This window comes from Polypterus senegalus, chromosome 8, assembly GCF_016835505.1.
Source record: "Polypterus senegalus isolate Bchr_013 chromosome 8, ASM1683550v1, whole genome shotgun sequence".
NCBI classification, from domain to species: Eukaryota; Metazoa; Chordata; class Cladistia; order Polypteriformes; family Polypteridae; genus Polypterus; species Polypterus senegalus.
In genome coordinates, this window is record NC_053161.1 from 91156195 (window position 1) to 91170572 (window position 14378).

General features: G+C 34.3%; 1 protein-coding gene across 1 annotated transcript in view; it reads left to right on the forward strand.

Annotated features, from left to right (window-relative positions):
• The window catches only part of rbm28 (RNA binding motif protein 28), an 83964-nt gene that overhangs the window by 61289 nt on the left and 8297 nt on the right, over positions 1-14378 (forward strand). The window contains exons 15-17 of the mRNA XM_039761449.1: positions 5447-5596; positions 7224-7298; positions 9682-9905. Of these exons, the coding sequence (XP_039617383.1) occupies positions 5447-5596; positions 7224-7298; positions 9682-9905 (449 nt within the window). The remainder of the gene's footprint in view (positions 1-5446; positions 5597-7223; positions 7299-9681; positions 9906-14378) is intronic.

The window sequence follows — 14378 nt, forward strand, 5'->3', positions numbered from 1 at the left end:
CAAACCAGGAGACTCGCATTTCCACTTCTTTGCTTGACAATAGTCACAGTGAACATCCATGGATCCAATGTGTACTGTTTTGTCAGACTCATAATGTATGTTTGGGTCGTACGCAAATCCACAATTGGCTTTTTTGAGCCAAACCTGTTGTTTTCGTATGAACCGCTTTTCATTATTGGGATCGTATCTAGAAACAGAACCTCTATTAACTTGTGGATTTGCCTCCGTCTATTTAATGACAGCGTCTCTATGAACTTGTGGATTCGCTTGCGAGTATTTAGCGACAGCGTCCCTATGAACTTGTGGATGTGCTTGCGAGTATTTGGCGACAGCGACCCTATTAACTTCTGGATCTGCTTGCGAGTATTTCGCGACAGCATCCCTATTAACCTATGGATGTGCTTGCGAGTATTTAGCGACAGCGTCCCTATGAATTTGTGGATTTTTCTGCGAGTATTTGGCGGCAGCTGCACAAAGCTGATTCCATCTAGCTGTATGAGAAAATCTACCACGACGTCTGATATGCCTCCTTTTTACTGTGTTCTCACAGCTTGGATTGCCGCTGTCATAATCAGCTGGATTTGTTTTGAAGTGACATTCAGCATGTGTCAATCGATGTAAGCATACAACTGGCTTCCTCAATAACTTCGCATCCAGGTTTTGAGAGTTGAAATATTCATAAACATCAAAGTGTCCACTACTCAAATTGTCACCTGTGAATCTAAGATGTTTAACGTGTTTGACGGTTCTCCAAAGGTGTAAAATATTTGCCTATTTCAGAACACTTGAAAGCGACAACCAAACAATTCAGCGGCAGCCATCAACTCACATGCAGAACCATAGGTGAAGGGCTTAAGCATTTCAGTCTTATAGTGCTCCTGTGTACTATAATTATCTCCTGTACCATCATCAGTCCATACTTTGAACCTCTCCCAGTCATTTAATACATAAGACACAATGTCCTTGTCGGATATCAAAAGTGAGCCTGATATGTCCGTGCAATATGTAACACAGAAAATGGAAAAGGCAGGCGCCATCTCCGGGCATGGACACCACTCGGTAAGTGATAGTTCTTTGATTGATGGTCACGCCGATAGACATTTTAATAGGGGTACAGTTGGAAGAATAAAGGGAATGGGTACTTGATCAGTAAACAAAGTATAAAATATCTACACAATAACTATAACAATCGTAATAAACGAACAATAAAACAGCGGAGAACCCGTGGATTAAATAAGATTAAATAAAACCTACACAATAACTATAACAATTGTAATAAATGAACAATAAAACAGCACAGAACCCGTGGATTAAATAAAAAGGTTGCCTCGTTGGCGAAGCAAGGAAAAAGGACTTTCTTATATGTCGTTCGTTTATAAAACAGTGCAGAAGCTGTAAGAAAGCTGCTTCACAAAAAAACTGCGGAGCGCCTTATATGGGTAGGCAGTCAGGCAAAGAAAGTGAATGAAATAAGTATAATCGTAATAAATGAACAAAACAACAGCAGAAAAGCCGCGGATTAAATAAAGGAAATGGGTACTTGAACAGTAAACTAAGTGTAAAATATGTACACAATAACTATAACAATCGTAATAAATGAACAATAAAACAGTGCAGAACCCGTGGATTAAATAAAAAGGACTTTCTTATATGTCGTTCGTTTATAAAACCGCGCAGAAGCTGTGAGAAAGCTGCTTCCTTGTCGAATCAAGGAAACGAATGAAGACACCGCCGCGAAAAATTGGCCTTATATGGGCAGGCAGTCAATTACGTGGGAGGCGTGCTGATTTCCACAGCAGCCGCACTTATGAATATGCTAAAACAGTGGAGAACCTATGAAAAGGCTGCTTCTTTGGCGAAGCAAGGAAATGAATGAACACACCACAGCGAAGAATGGCCTTATATGGGCAGGCAGTCAATTACATGGGAGGCGTGCTGAGTTGCGCAGCAGCCTTACATATGAAAATGCTAAGTGTTGACTAAATAGAAGTTGAAAAGATATATTTTTTCAAATGTGATCGCGCAATTCAGATCGAGTTGACATTATTTAGCGGCAGTGTTTCTATTGGATTGCCGCTGGTGGACGGCCTTATATGGGCAGGCACTAAATTACTAAATTAGGCGGAGTTACGCCTCCCACGGCCATCGACCAGAAGTCTATTATAGTATATGGATGAAAAAATAGGTTCCAGTTATGACCATTATGCGTAGAATTTCGAAATGAAACCTGCCTAACTTTTATAAGTAAGCTGTAAGGAATGAGCCTGCCAAATTTCAGCCTTCTACCTACACGTCAGTGAGTGAGTGAGTGAGTCAGTCAGTCAGTCAGTGAGTCAGTGAGTCAGTCAGTGAGGGCTTTGCCTTTAATTAGTATAATTATAGGCACTGCTTCTTTATGACCATAAGTTACTGAAAGTGTGTTTGAGAATGCACTGGCAAGTTGCATTTTTTTTTAATATAGCTAGTTTTTAGTAGTTTTTCCTTCTTTGACAACTTTAGTCTGTTTGTTTCCTTATTTCTCACTCTCTAGGACTTCCTAGGTTTCCTTTATAATTTCAGTGTTAACTGTTCTTAACACTGTCTGTTTTTGAAATTCTTTAGTACTTCTGCAGTTATTAGTGGTCTATGTATAACCTTTCTGTTATGATTTAATGTGAGACATGTTTTTGCAGGTACTGGCTGCTTTGTTCTTTTTGTTTTGTACCTTATTTAAAGGTAGTTTATTGTCATTTGTACATAGTGCAATGAAATTCGATCATGCATTTCTCCCTCAGACAAGTGACAGTAATGTAATACCAACAACAGACAAAAAAGAGTATAACAATGTGCATGCAGTAGAATATAACATGTACATACATCATAAACAACACTGAATGTGACTAGCTCTTGACTAACCTTATGACTATCTCTATGTCAGCTGACACAAGTATTTTATGTTATTACAAGGGCAATGCTTTTCTGAATTTCTAGCAGTGCTTTAAAGTATAAACATTATATGAAAATTCTGTTATTTTTATTTCATTTTTTTGATAGCAAATTCATGCTGGACCATCTAGACTTGCCTAATTCAGAACATACATCGTGCTGTTTTCAGCCAATTTATTCATATACTTGAAGATTGACAACCAGTTATAATTTAATTTTTGCATTATTATTTCAGAATGATCCAGCAGAGGGTGACAAATCAGTGAAAATCACTTGATACACTTTAACAGTACAGCAGGGAATGAAACATAGCTTGCTGTATGATTATTTCAAGTCAGTTGTATAAGTTATTTTGTAATATTTTACATGTTTTGTGAGGAGGATCATGTTTATAACTGTATGTTTTTACAGCTCTTGACAATAGAAATACTCTGCAATCACTATTATAAATGGACTTTTAACATTAAAGTATTGCCTGTTTTGTTTAAGAAAGGCAAAAATTAAACTAGCACCAATATATACCGGTATACCACTTTCTGCTATTTCTTTGATTATGGAAGAACACTTAACAGTTCTTCACCACTAATAGGAGAAGTTTGTTATTTTTGCAGCTATGCAGTAGCTACAGATTTTAGGTAAGCACACATTTAGGTTCTTACCATTTTGTGTTAATACTGCATTTCAATAACAAAAATCTTCAAGAAAACACGAGTTAAAAACTAATTATTTTTGTAGCTCTTAAAACTTTACCAGGATTTATACATCTTACAATTGCTGAAAGAAAGACTTTCAATTTGTTAGACTTTTTAGCCTACTGGAATGTTTGTTTACATCCACACTAACCACTCACATTAGAAAATTCTGAAGATAAACGTAAAAGCTGGGAGGAGAATAAGGTAGTAAGCTAGAAACCAGAGATGCTTTATAATAGCATGAACAACATAAGGGCACCAATTATAGGTTATAATAGTGAAATCTTTTTTTTTTTAATTAAAAAAAGGTACTTACCCTGAATAAAAAGCTGTTTGGGAACCAACAAATCTGGCTTTTACTCATAAGCTAAGCTAAACTAATTAATTCACTATGTAATAAATAGTCGGAAATACCCAATGATAACCTAAATATTCTTTTTAATTTTTATTGTCAGGCAAGTGAGTCTCATAACTGCTTTTTACAGCTTTTCTCACTGCTTTTACTGGGCCAGTATATATACATAATATGAAAGAAACATTTTTTTATTACCGCTCTGTTTAAAAGTAAAACATCTCTGCTTTCCAAGGATGTGTAACAGGTGAAGATTAGTTTGAAGAAGATTTAAAGCTGTTATTGAAGCAAAAGGATCTTGATAAAGTATTAATGTGTAGGGCTCGAGTACTTATGCAAACACTAACTTGTAGTTTTTCTTCTTCAGATAAATATATAGAGTAAATGGTTTATTTTGACTTTGAAAATGTATTGTTACAGCATGAGTTATCACATTAAAAACGCTGAATGGATAAATGTGTACAAGTCTTTTGTGATGCAGGAAATTATGATGACTTTCAAGTGGATTGAATACATTTGCACACCCCACTGCACTATTTAACTCCATTTTAAAACTTAATGTCCTGCTCAGTAGCCACCATGGAGCACTTGTCAAAGTCTTTCTATAAATAAGCATTTTTCTTTCATTTTATATGAATATTTATTTGTATTTTGCATGAGTGTTCATATATACTGTTTTGTTACTACCCCTTATATTTTACAGGTGTTAAATCTTTTAGTTTATTTTTAAATTTCAAAGCCACTTTGGCCTAGTTGTTTTTTGCAGCTTCACTACACTCAGAAAATAATGACATACTGTATAGTAGATCTGTTCGTTATAAAAATGAAAAAAAAAAACCTCCAGTGTTTTTGGTTCGAAAGTCAAAAGGTTTCAGCAGGAGTAATGGGACTTAGAATGAATATATTAAAATAGATAAATATCATTACATATTGTAATTCACTATTACTTAAATCTCTTTGTGGGATTTTATAATAAATGTTTTATTTAACTATACACAATAGCGTATTTCATTTTTTTAGGACATGGGGACCTTCAAAGCTACACTTGATGCTATTTTTGGAAGAATTAAGTAGATACGTATGACTGGCGAGCTTTGTTGGGCTGAATAGCCTTTTTTTTAATTTTCTAATGTTTTTCTTCTTTATTTTTTATAAATGTGTGTCAGTGTATTTTGAGATTCAGTGCTTTTAAATTAAAGATGCTTTTTTGTTTTTTGTAAAATTAGTAAATTGTACAGCCACTGATTTTGCGAAACACAATAGATCATTTTTGTATTTGGATATTCTCTTGAATTGTCACTGATGCTGTCAGAAAATTATATTTTAGAAAATATTGATAGTGATGCTAAATTATTATATGAAATTTGTTTATTGGACTTTAGATTATTTTTGGTGTTGTGTTTAAGATCATTCCTAATTTAATTATTCATTTTTTCCTTTTTTTTTTTTTTTTTTTTTTTTTTTTTTTTTGCTGCAGTGTTGTGTAATGTATGACCGAAAGCCAGTTGCAGGAAAGGTTTTAGGGCGCTCTCTTGGTTATGCTTTTGTGGAATTCAGTGAGCATAATCATGCTCTTTTAGCACTTCGTCACCTGAACAATAACCCAGATATTTTCGGACCCAAAAAGGTTAGTGAATTCTAGTTATCTTTGAAGATGTTACATTTTTAAGCAGTTAGTGTATTCATATGTTTGTTTGTAAATTGATCTGATTCATGCTTCTTCATCCATTTGAAATATTTTTAATTCATTCATGTTGTTGAAACTTAAGAATTTAACTGCATCTTTCTTATCTTTTCATATGATATGACCAGTATGAAGAAGAACTACATAAGAAATTTACATGTTGTCTCTTTCTCACTGGTTTTATTCTATTTTAAACCATGTGCGTTTCGATTAGACATATTATTTGGATATTCTTAATTCATGAAAGATGGTGCTGACTGTTGGATTTTACTCCGAGTACTGTCTCAGCCAAAAATTTCATTTAATTTTAATCAACCAAATTGGTTAATTACACTTTTATGGAAAATCCAAATAATTGTTTGTCAAGTAGATACCTTGGTTTAAGAAATAATTCAAATGAATAATTCTTAGTGTAGAAGTGCTAGCTTTTGGAAAGCTTTAACTTTTATGTCACTACAACTAAATAAGAAAAAATAAAATGCAGATATATAGATCCGGTAAACAAATCAGTACACAGATTTATCCCACACCTACCAGCATTCATTTTTTAGAAGTATCTTTAAAGCCTTAGACTAACTTCAAATATTTTGTTCAATACTGTTGTGATTGTAAATTTTATGAAACGTTATTTATAGCACCACAGTAGGTTATTTTAGCTCATTCTCTCAAACCAGTGTTGGACTTCATGATATACATATGAACCCAATTGTCTGAGGTAATGTGGACCAATGCTACTTTGGATAACTGAAAACTCTAATTAAATGGATGGGCGTGGCCATTTTAGACTAAAAATTAAGGATATAAAAATATGTCGACAATTTCTATTTTGCAGTGACTATTTTAAGCTTCTTTTAATACCTTAGTGAGTTTAATGTTATGTAAAAACAAAGTAAAATACACATTCACACATATTTTAAAGCATTTACGTGCTTGATACAGTATTCATAGTGAAGCTTTTGTGAATTGTAAGAAAATTAATGTATTACACTTACAGGTTCGCCACAGATAATACAGAACTTGGTTAGTTGAGACTGTTAAACAGAGTTCTACTATAGTTAGAAGTGTGAGCTTAGCCATTCTAGTTTAAAAAAAAAAAAAAGCTTTTTGGCAAAGAGAAATTAACAAAGGAGAAACAGCATAACGCCAAATTTTATTTTTTAAATTTAGCTCTTTTTAATTTATACAATAATTTTGAAGATTGCTTTTAGCTTTTTTGATTTATACAGAATAAGCTGGGTGCAATTATTCAGAATAACTGGCATTACACAATAAACGCAATTTCAGGCTCCGAGCAGAAAAAGCTGATATAGCCCGTTGTATTGAGGACAGTGAAATCGCAATATTTAGGGCTGCTTTGGGTAAATGAATGTGTAAATTGATATATTTTCCTTATCAAATTTAATAATTGATAGAAAAGATTAATTGCAAACTCTACAGTAATGTTTTTTCCATTACCTTTGCAAATTACAGAAATAACATTACATTTATATTATGTTTCGTAAATGCCCTTCCCTGTCATATAATTTCTGAACCTGGAAATGGACTTCTGACATTTTTGTTTTTAATTCAGAGACCTATTGTTGAGTTTTCTCTTGAAGATAGAAGAAAACTAAAAATGAAAGAAATGAGAATCCAGCGAATTCAGGTTTGTGAGTCTGATTCTGTTTTTAGCTATAACTCATGCAATGAAATAGTTATGCCAAACTTTCAAACATAAAATTTGGTCAATAAAATGTTTCTAAGAAAGAAACATTCAGATTATCTTTGTCGCAAGCACAGTGTAAAAGGTGTTTGGGCAAGTCAGTTGGAACTATCTGTGGAACAAATTGAAAAAGTTTGTACACTACCTTGAAATGCATTTTAGAGGGAATTTATAATCCATTAATTTCCAATGTATTTAGAGTAAAGGCGTATTGTCAAATATAACTTCAATATCATCAATCCAAGATTTAACACTAGAATCCCTGAAGCGTACAATAATATTCATAATGCCGGCCCACTTTAAATTCTCTTGTACCTCCTCATCAGTGTCTTTGTTTTGCATATGTGTCAATCAGCACAAGCTGCAAGTAGCCTGCTATCCCATTCCCCATTGAAGCAGCTGAGTTCAGACACAAAATTCTCAGAGCTTAAGTCGCTTTATCTGGGAGTTAGGTATCTTGAATTATATAGAGTAAATACTATATTGTTATTTGAAATACATTTCATGTGTGTTCCATGTCAACAATGATCTGTGTAAATGCAGAATGACAGGAAATGCGAAAAAATGTTGAACACATAACTAAAACAGAAACTTTTTTCATGTTATAGTAATAATGACAAAATGCTGATTTCAGTGTATAATGTGTGAAGATTTAAGTCCAAATATCAAATAAACAATTTCACAAAGGGTATAACAAAACAAGTGTGCTTTTATTCAAGAACATAACTGAAGAAAAATAAATTGTTCCACTTGGCTAGTGCAGAGGCAAGGACTGCTGTCTCATAATCAAGAAATTGCGGGCTTGAACATGGGTCCTCTTCACATTTACCATTTTGAGTATTGAACTGCTATTATTGTTGCTATTATATAATAAAAACATAAATTTGATTTGACTACTGAAAGCACTAAATGCAGAGACGATACAGGATTCGAACCTTGTAACTCACCATTGCTTAATGGTAGTTTAGTCCACTGCGCCATTTGTGCAGATCCGTGATGGAGCAGCAATACCACTGTGACAACTGATTGAAAGTGAAATGTCCAGACACACACGTATGTGAACATCTTTTACTTTGTATCGACTGACAGTTGTCAGTTGGGCAATGTTTTTTTCTTTCGGTTTTATTCTGGAATAAAAGCATAGTTGTTTTGTTACACGTTTTCTGAAAGTGTTCTTTGGATATTTAGGCTTCAGTCTTCACACATCCTATACTTCATGTCAAAATTATGTTATTATTACTATAACTTAGGAAAAAGTTTTCTGTTTGAGCCATGTGTTTAGCATTTCTTGCCTCGTATTTCCTCTGTCATTCTATATTTACACAGATCATTGTAGACACGGGTCACACATGAAATGTACTGTATGTATTTCAAATCATGGCATTTCATTACTGTATATAATTCCTTACAAAAGCATCGCCAGATAAACACTTCAACACAGACTTGAACTGTGAAGATTGCAGCAGGGCAATGCCTTCATCTAACTGAATGCGGGTGGGAGGTGTAGCAGGCTGCATTCTGCTAAACCAAAACTTTGCAAAACAAAAGTGATAAGGAGCTATGAGTTTCTTGGTGTATAGCAGGACAATTTAAGGAGGTCAGGGACAACAAAAAAATCACAAACTTCAGAGATTCTAGTGTTAATTGGTTATGTTGCTGGAAGAAGCTTTGGTCTTAGCAGACAGACTAATGTGTGAACTATTATTTTTATATTTTTTTCTCTTTATTCAACACTGATTTTTTTTTCCTCCAATTTGAACAAAAAGGCACGTTAAATTCCATACTTTTGGAAATGAATATCAGTTTTGCTTCATGTTTCAAATTCTCAGAATATGACATTTGTCAGATACACAGAGCAGATTTTTGCAAATGTAGCTTTCATAGTATCATGCACTTTAGCACAGATTTTCAAAATTGCTGTTATTATGAATATTATTTCGCTTGTATAGGATGATATTCTTTTCATCAATTATGTTAGAGAGTGTCTTTTCAGAAATCTAGTATTGATCTTGTGCAAATCTTTTTGAAATTATTAGTGATTCTGGATAGAGCTGACACTAGTTCTCATTTACTTTTGACATACAACACAGTCAACCATCTTGTTTGTATTGAACCAAGTACCTAGTAATGTGAGACCTGGCAACAATTCTTGTGAATGTTGGGGAAATTAAATGGCAAACTTTATCAGTGATTAGTAAATGTAACTTTCACTTATGTTGGCTTCTAACCTTAGCTGTGTTTTCTGTAAATTTGTAATAGCCTATTTAATCTTACTTACTTCATGCAAATTCATTAAACCATTTAACTATTATATTATGCCTTACAGAAAAATAGAACAGAAGGCCAGGCTGCTAAAAAAAATTTTAAAGCAGGTAAAAGGCAGCCTCTTACAACTCAAAGTAAGCCATCTGACAGTTTGGAAGAAAAACATGTACAGAAGTCATGGTCTGGTTTCATCACCAAATCTGAGTTAGAAGAAGATGAGTTGCCAAATGGAAAAAAACGCAAAAAGGTGCTTCCTCTTCCTTCACATAGAGGTCCTAAAGTAAGGTAGGTGTATGTGTAAAGCTAGTATATTTATTTAACGGTGAGTCAATGAATCTAAGCATTAAAAATGTGAATGCCCTATTATTATGAAGGTAAAAGAACTGTTAGTAAGGTTAAAAAAAAACGCCAATAAACATACAGCCCCCAAGCCAGAAGTTTGAAATTGGTTTATGACTCAAGCAGTCAATAATGCATGACTAATTTATTATTAATATGGTCATACCACAAAGACACTTCAAATGCTTCTTATAGTTATGGTTTTTATGCAGTTGCACTTCATAGCAAGTAAAATTTTACAGCATTTCATAGCTGCTAATATAGGACTGCATATGACTAAAATTGTTAAATGTGGATAAAATGTGGAACAAAAATTTTTTGTGTTGAGTCATATATCAGTAATAAATTAATGCAACGTTTTAATGATTGTAGCGTTTAAAAAAAAAAAAAAATTGTAATTTTATGCAGTGATCAAACAATTGGTTGCTGTAATCTACCACTTCTTGTCTTAATGGTGGTACACTTGAATAATTAATTAATTAAATGCTTACACTATAAAATTGCACTTTAAATTTGTGATTGTAATTTTGCCAAAACCACAAAGGATAAATCTGATATCTGGGAAGTAATTTGGTTACAGTTTGTAACAAATATGTTGCTGTTTTTACACTTTGATAAATGTTTCCCCACTTGACAGCCATAATACAGGAAAATCTAATGTAATTTTAATTTGCAAAACTTGATAAGTTGAAGAAATTTTAAAATGTACATAATTGTGTTGTAACAGTGAAACATTTTTTGCTATGGATGTATTGTAGTTGTAGGAGTGCATGTGAAGTAAACTCAAATGGAGAAGAACTGCATTTTCACATACTAGTGCCTAAGATATTTGTTTTGAATCAATAACATTTTTGGTTAAATTCTCAAACTGCATCAAATTTAAATCAGATGAATATGATTTACACAGGTTTGCATTATTTTTTAAAAACTATACTTGATACTTGTTGTTAAATAGATGGCACCAAGTTTCAAGTCATCTTCAGCTAAAACTATATATATTGTGACTTCTAAAATACCAAAGCATTTCATATAAATTTCCATATTCTAAGAGATTAGTTATTTTAGCATTTACTGTATTCAATAAAAAGAGGTAGTTATTTTTTAGTATATATTTTACAGTAAATTTCTTTTATTATAGTTTTTATTTACATTATTTGTTCCTCTAAAATGTTGCTATGCAAATGGAATTCACATAGCATGTAAATAATTGTAAACAGTTTTATTAATCCCCATTGACCTCTTCTTGGAAAATGAAACTATACAGTTGTGTAATAAGGAACTTCTAGGAAAACAAAACTTCCCACTGCTGTCTTCCAACATTGCTGTAGTATCCTGTTTATTAAAAAAATACTTTGACACTGCTCAGAGTATATTAGCATTCAATGAAAAAAGATATGTTTTTTATTATTATGTGGTTGGTGAAAGTTTTTTTCTTTATTATTAGAGGTTCTTTTTGTTTTTAACATTTATTTAGCATGTTATTTTACTTATGTTATAGTGTAAATGTTTACAGTATTTTTGGATTTTTGCATTTCTTTCCTTTGTCTGATTGGCATTTTCCAATGAGTAATCTGTTTTCCTCCCACATTTGAAAAGCATGCAGATTAGACCTATTAATTCAATGCGAGTAATTGACCAAGTGAGTATGCCTTGGAATTGATTTTCTGTGGTGGATGCTCATTTTGGCTACCTGCACCTAAATTTGTATTTTTTTCAGACACTACACAAAGCTTGCAACCATATCTAAGGGTGGTAATGTAGAGTTTATTGTTGTGTTGTCTGATTTCATTCAATATGTTCTTCACACACAAGGTGCTAAAATTAATTTTGATCATAGCTGGCTAAGATGGATTGTGCATCTGAAAGTAACAAGAAGGTTCAATTGAATAGAATGAAGCATATTTTTTTTTCTATACCTGATGGAGGTGTTGTTTTTCAGAATGTGACACGAAGAGTGCGGGATGATTCTTTTGATTGAGTAAAAGTAATTGGACATTTTTATTGGTAGCGTTTATTCAAATCCACTGTATACTGAGGTAGTACCAATTTTAGACTTTGACACTAGTGGAGAATTGAGATTTCTAGAGGTTTTTAGCTTTGAAAGAGACATCTTTAATTCACCGTTGTAACATTATCAAATACCTCTTTAATACAGAGATATGCTACAATCTTTTTCACACCAACACTACCAAGCTTAAATGAATTAATATTAGCCCCGGTTTAAAAAAAATACAAATATTGAATAGAGAAAAGTACTTAGGTACATAGTGATTTCAAATAACCACTGGCACTATTCCTGAAGTCCGTTGACAAAGCTGGGTGAGATAATAGAGATCTTTAATGATACTGTTTGACTTTCTAAGGCAACATGCGTTTTTTCTTTTTTTTGTGTATATATATATACATACATACACACGCACGCGCACACACACACACACACACACACACACACAGTGCTGTGAAAAAGTATTTTTCCCTTCCCGATTCCTTTTTTTTTTTTTTGCATTTTTGTCACACTTATATATTTCAGATCATCAAACAAATTTAAGTATTAGACAAAGTTAACCCAACTAAACACAAAATGCATTTTTTAAGTGATGATTTTATTAAGGAAGAAAAACTATCCAAACCTACATGGCCCTATGTGAAAAGTAATTACCCCCTAAGCCTAATAACTGGTTGTGCAACCCTTAGCAGCAATAACTGCAATCAAGTGTCTTTCATAACTTGCAGTGAGTCTGTCACATTGTTGTGGAGGAATTTTGGCCCACTCTTCCTCACAGCGCATCACTTTTTCCACATTTTGTTATGTTACAGCCTTATTCCAAAGTGGATTAAATTCATGTTTTCCCTCAGAATTCTACCCACAACACCCCATAATGACAACGTGAAAAAAGTTTACTTGAGATTTTTGCAAATTTATTAAAAATTAAAAAACTGAGAAAGCACATGTACATAAGTATTCACAGCCTTTGCCATGAAGATCAAAATTGAGCTCAGGTGCATCCTGTTTCCCTTAATCATCCTTGAGATGTTTCTGCAGCTTAATTGGAGTCCACCTGTGGTAAATTCAGTTGATTGGACGTGATTCTTAAAACCACACACCTGTCTATATAAGGTCCCACAGTTGACAGTTCATGTCAGAGCACAAACCAAGCATGAAGTCAAAGGAATTGTTTGTAGATCTCCGAGACAGGATTGTCTCAAGGCAAAAATCTGGGGAAGGTTACAGAAAAATTTCTGCTGCTTTGCAGGTCCCAATGAGCACACTGGCCTCCATCATCTGTAAGTGGAAGAAGTTCGAAACCCACCAGGACTCTTCCTAGAGCTGGCAGGCCATCTAAACTGAGCGATCAGGGGAAAAGGGCCTTAGTCAGGGACGTGACCAAGAACCCGATGGTCACTCTGTCAGAGCTCCATAGGTCCTCTGTGGAGAAAGGAGAACCTTCCAGAAGGACAACCATCTCTGCAGCAATCTACCAATCAGGCCTGTATGGTAGAGTGGCCAGACGGAAGCCACTCCTTAGTAAAAGGCACATGGCAGCCCACCTGGAGTTTGCCAAAAGGCACCTGAAGGACTCTCAGACCGTGAGAAACAAAATTCTCTGGTCTGATGAGACAAAGATTGAACTCTTTGGTGTGAATGCCAGGCGTCACGTTTGGAGGAAACTAGGCACCACTCATAACCAGGCCAATACCATCCCTACAGTGAAGCATGGTGGTGGCAGCATCATGCTGTGGGGATGTTTTTCAGCGGCAGGAACTGGGAGACAAGTCAGGATAAAGGGAAAGATGACTGCAGCAATTTACAAAGACATCCTGGATGAAAACCTGCTCCAGAGCGCTCTTGACCTCAGACTGGGGTGACGATACATCTTTCAGCAGGACAATGACCCTGAGCACACAGCCAAGATATCAAAGGAGTGGCTTCAGGACAACTCTGTTAATGTCCTTGAGTAGCCCAGCCAGAGCCCAGACTTGAATCCGATTGAACATTTCTGGAGAGATCTTAAAATGACTGTGCACTGACGTTTCCCATCCAACCTGATGGAGCTTGAAGGGTGCTGTAAAGAGGAATGGGCGAAACTGGCCAAGGATAGCTGTGCCAAGCTTGTGGCATCATACTCAAAAAGACTTGAGGCTGTAACTGGTGCCAAAAGTGCACCGACAAAGTATTGAGCAAAGGCTGTGAATACTTATGTACATGTGATTTCTCAGTTTTTTATTTTTAACTTTTTTCACGTTGTCATCATGAGGGGTTGTGTGTAGAATTCTGAGGAAAAAAATGAATTTAATCCATTTTGGAATAAGGCTGTAACATAACAAAATTTGGAAAAAGTGATGTGCTTTGAATACTTTCCGGATGCACTGTACACACACACTTATTGTAGACATACAGTACTGTTCACAGTCTTAGGC